The sequence below is a fragment of the Phytophthora parasitica genome (assembly GCF_000247585.1).
Source record: "Phytophthora parasitica INRA-310 unplaced genomic scaffold supercont2.14, whole genome shotgun sequence".
Classification (NCBI taxonomy): domain Eukaryota; phylum Oomycota; class Peronosporomycetes; order Peronosporales; family Peronosporaceae; genus Phytophthora; species Phytophthora nicotianae.
This window is the reverse complement of record NW_008649000.1, coordinates 55,559-58,091: the sequence shown is the minus strand read 5'-3', so window position 1 is coordinate 58,091 and position 2,533 is coordinate 55,559. Positions and strand designations below refer to the sequence as shown.

At 53.3% G+C, this 2,533-nt stretch overlaps 2 protein-coding genes across 2 annotated transcripts; one reads left to right on the top strand and one right to left on the bottom strand.

Annotated features, from left to right (window-relative positions):
* Nucleotides 1-31: 31 nt before the first annotated feature.
* On the bottom strand, nt 32-2,008 carry PPTG_08353 (hypothetical protein). Its single transcript, XM_008902427.1, has one exon. It carries the CDS (start codon nt 1,428-1,430, stop codon nt 165-167), a length of 1,266 nt encoding a protein of 421 aa, XP_008900675.1. The 5' UTR covers nt 1,431-2,008; the 3' UTR covers nt 32-164.
* Nucleotides 94-2,367, top strand: PPTG_22241 (hypothetical protein). The gene has a single exon (XM_008902822.1). It carries the CDS (start codon nt 1,773-1,775, stop codon nt 2,136-2,138), a length of 366 nt encoding a protein of 121 aa, XP_008901070.1. The 5' UTR covers nt 94-1,772; the 3' UTR covers nt 2,139-2,367.
* The last annotated feature ends 166 nt before the right edge of the window (nt 2,368-2,533 follow it).

Genomic DNA, 2,533 nt, shown 5'->3' with positions numbered 1-2,533 from the left:
AGTACATTACGCAAACAGTATTACGTTATAACGCTTAGAAAATAAACAAAGAAGTTTATTTGGTGAATCAAAATCTGAACAAATCTCTATCATTAACTGTCAATTATTTTATTTTTCTAAAATACTCTATGGTAATAGTTACACGAAGATCACCGGCGAGGCAGCTACTCCGCGTCGCGTTCCAGTGGATTCTCCTTAAAGTTGCCGAGCCACCATTGCTCCTGCTTCTTCGGGCACGCGTAGTTCGTCATGGCGTGAGGACCCACCTGAGCGCGGCACATTGGGCAGTGGTACTGGAACAGAAGCCACTCGAAGATGCATTCGCGGTGGAACGAGTGCTTACACGGAAGGGTTACCAGACCCTGTGGACCCTCCGCGTGTGCGTGATCCTCAACGTCTTCTAGACAGATCATGCACTGCGGGTTCTCCACCGTAACGGCAGCACCCTTCTCCTCCGCGTCCAGCTCCATCTGAGCCAGGTTTGACGTTGTGGCAGACTTCTTCATCGAGCTTGTCTTCTTCATGCCCAGGCTGGCATGCTCCAGCGACGACAGGCCCGTGTGGCTAGCAGACTTCTTCATGCCACCTTGGTGGTTGTCCACGTACACCTGCAGCAGCGAACGCTTGTCCGCGTCATCCTTGATGCCCAGGAACTCGAACAGGGCCGGCGGTAGATGCTGCCGCGCGTGGAAGCACTTCATCGTGCTCCCCGGAAGCAGCACCGATCGCAGCAAATGGATCAGCACGTTCTTGAACTTTGTCTTGCGATCCTCCACCATGAACGACCACGTCGACATGATGCCCGCCTTCTTCGGGAAGCATGCCTCGATGAGATCGCGTAGGGACTGGCACGAGCCCTGACACTTCTCGTCGTGGCACGTCCACACCTCCTCCACTTGGTTGCGGAACGCCAGGAACTCCGAGTATCGGTACGACGCGTGCCATCTGTTCTGTGTCGACACGCTCGACGTCGTGATGTTATACACAGCATAGCCTTCCTCCTTCTTGATCGCGCTCACATCCAGGTGCAGCGGCAACTCACTGCCTGCACACTGGCGGAGCTCCTTCATCGTGTACATCTTCGAGTTCGGTCGCTTCGGGGCTCGCGGTGCCGGCTTCTCGTGCGGCTGCGGAACGAAATACCCATTCATGACTGTTGGTTGCTTGGTTGATGGTAAACTGGTTTCGACCTTGATCTGACCAGTTGATGGTAAATTGCGGAATGACATTGGCTCTCGGCCGCGAACACAGCGATGTAAAGTTTGAAACTTTTGAAAGCGGGACACTCCTCGCCCTGTCCACACACGCAAGATTCGTCGCCGAGCAAGCAAGTGTCGCTTGGCCAGTCGACCCCGAAACATGAGACAGGAACGGATCGTCATGATCTGCACACCAAGCACCAAAGCAGTGACGCGCCGCCTGCCTTGCATCCGCCAATCAATGCGAAGAGAGGTAAATGCTGCGAATAGCGATTGGATCCTCGTGGCGCGTCACGGTAGATTCGCCAACAGCGATATACGTCCTGCGATTTCGGCGATCGCAAATGGTTGCTCTGCTTGGGATGCGCGATCAAGTCGCTTGGCGCGGCACAGCCAAGTGCCACCACGTCGACGGCCATCCTTCGTGTAGATCAGGGTAGGCGTCGAAGTGCTTTTTTTTAGAGTCTTCGCGAGCGGCTACCAAAGAATTGTAGCTTAATCAATGAATGGGCGACGGCTTTGGTTTCCGACGGGTGAGATCTGTTTAACTCTTCCGAACCACCAGACGCCGGTATGGTCGTGTTGGATGGCGTGCATGCATGCACGCACGCAAAAGTCAGTTTTTCGCCCGTGATCAGGAATCTCAGCGCCGGATCGAATACTCCCGACGTGCCAAGTCCATGCACGTCAAGTGACTGGGCAAGAATGCGCCGAGCGAGTCGAACCCAACTCCGCGTGCGCAAGATAACGAACGCTCTGATCTCGAGCGGACGTGGCGACGTGCGAGTGATTCTCCTCTTCGGCAGACTTTCGTGGAATGCTGGGCCACGCCAGCGTGGCGCGGTCATGAGGGTACATGTCGAGCAGCCTGCCGTCACAAGTCTGAATCCCGTCGTATTCAGCTGTGAGAGAAAATGTGCAGACACAGTGGATATATGACGCGAGGAGTTCGGCAGCGCCGAGGTTGTGAAATATGGTTGCTTTCTCCAGACCGGTGATTGCTATCTGGATTTGGTTGTCAAACACAGGAATCCGCGAGTGTTACGGCCTTAATTTAACATTTCGAAAACTGACATGCGAATCGCTTTGGGAGGAGATGGACTGTTAATCAAAACTGAAGTTGGCTTGACTATGAGAGATCCTTAAGATACTTTTACGTCACCCGAAACAAACCATCCAGCTAAAAAGACGTTTGGGCTCCAAGTTGGCAAAATGCATTTTTTGCCAGTGCATTGGAGTCGAAGAAGCGTCCAGCGATGAATTGTCCACGTTTCCTCACAGGTACGCTGAAGCAGTTGAGCTCACGTTCTGCACTCTCGAAAAGGTATTTCTTG

Excerpts from the sequence above, each read along its gene's own strand:
- PPTG_08353 (XM_008902427.1), bottom strand. The coding sequence starts at position 1,430 with ATGCAAGGCAGGCGGCGCGTCACTGCTTTGGTGCTTGGTGTGCAGATC.
- PPTG_22241 (XM_008902822.1), top strand. The coding sequence starts at position 1,773 with ATGGTCGTGTTGGATGGCGTGCATGCATGCACGCACGCAAAAGTCAGT.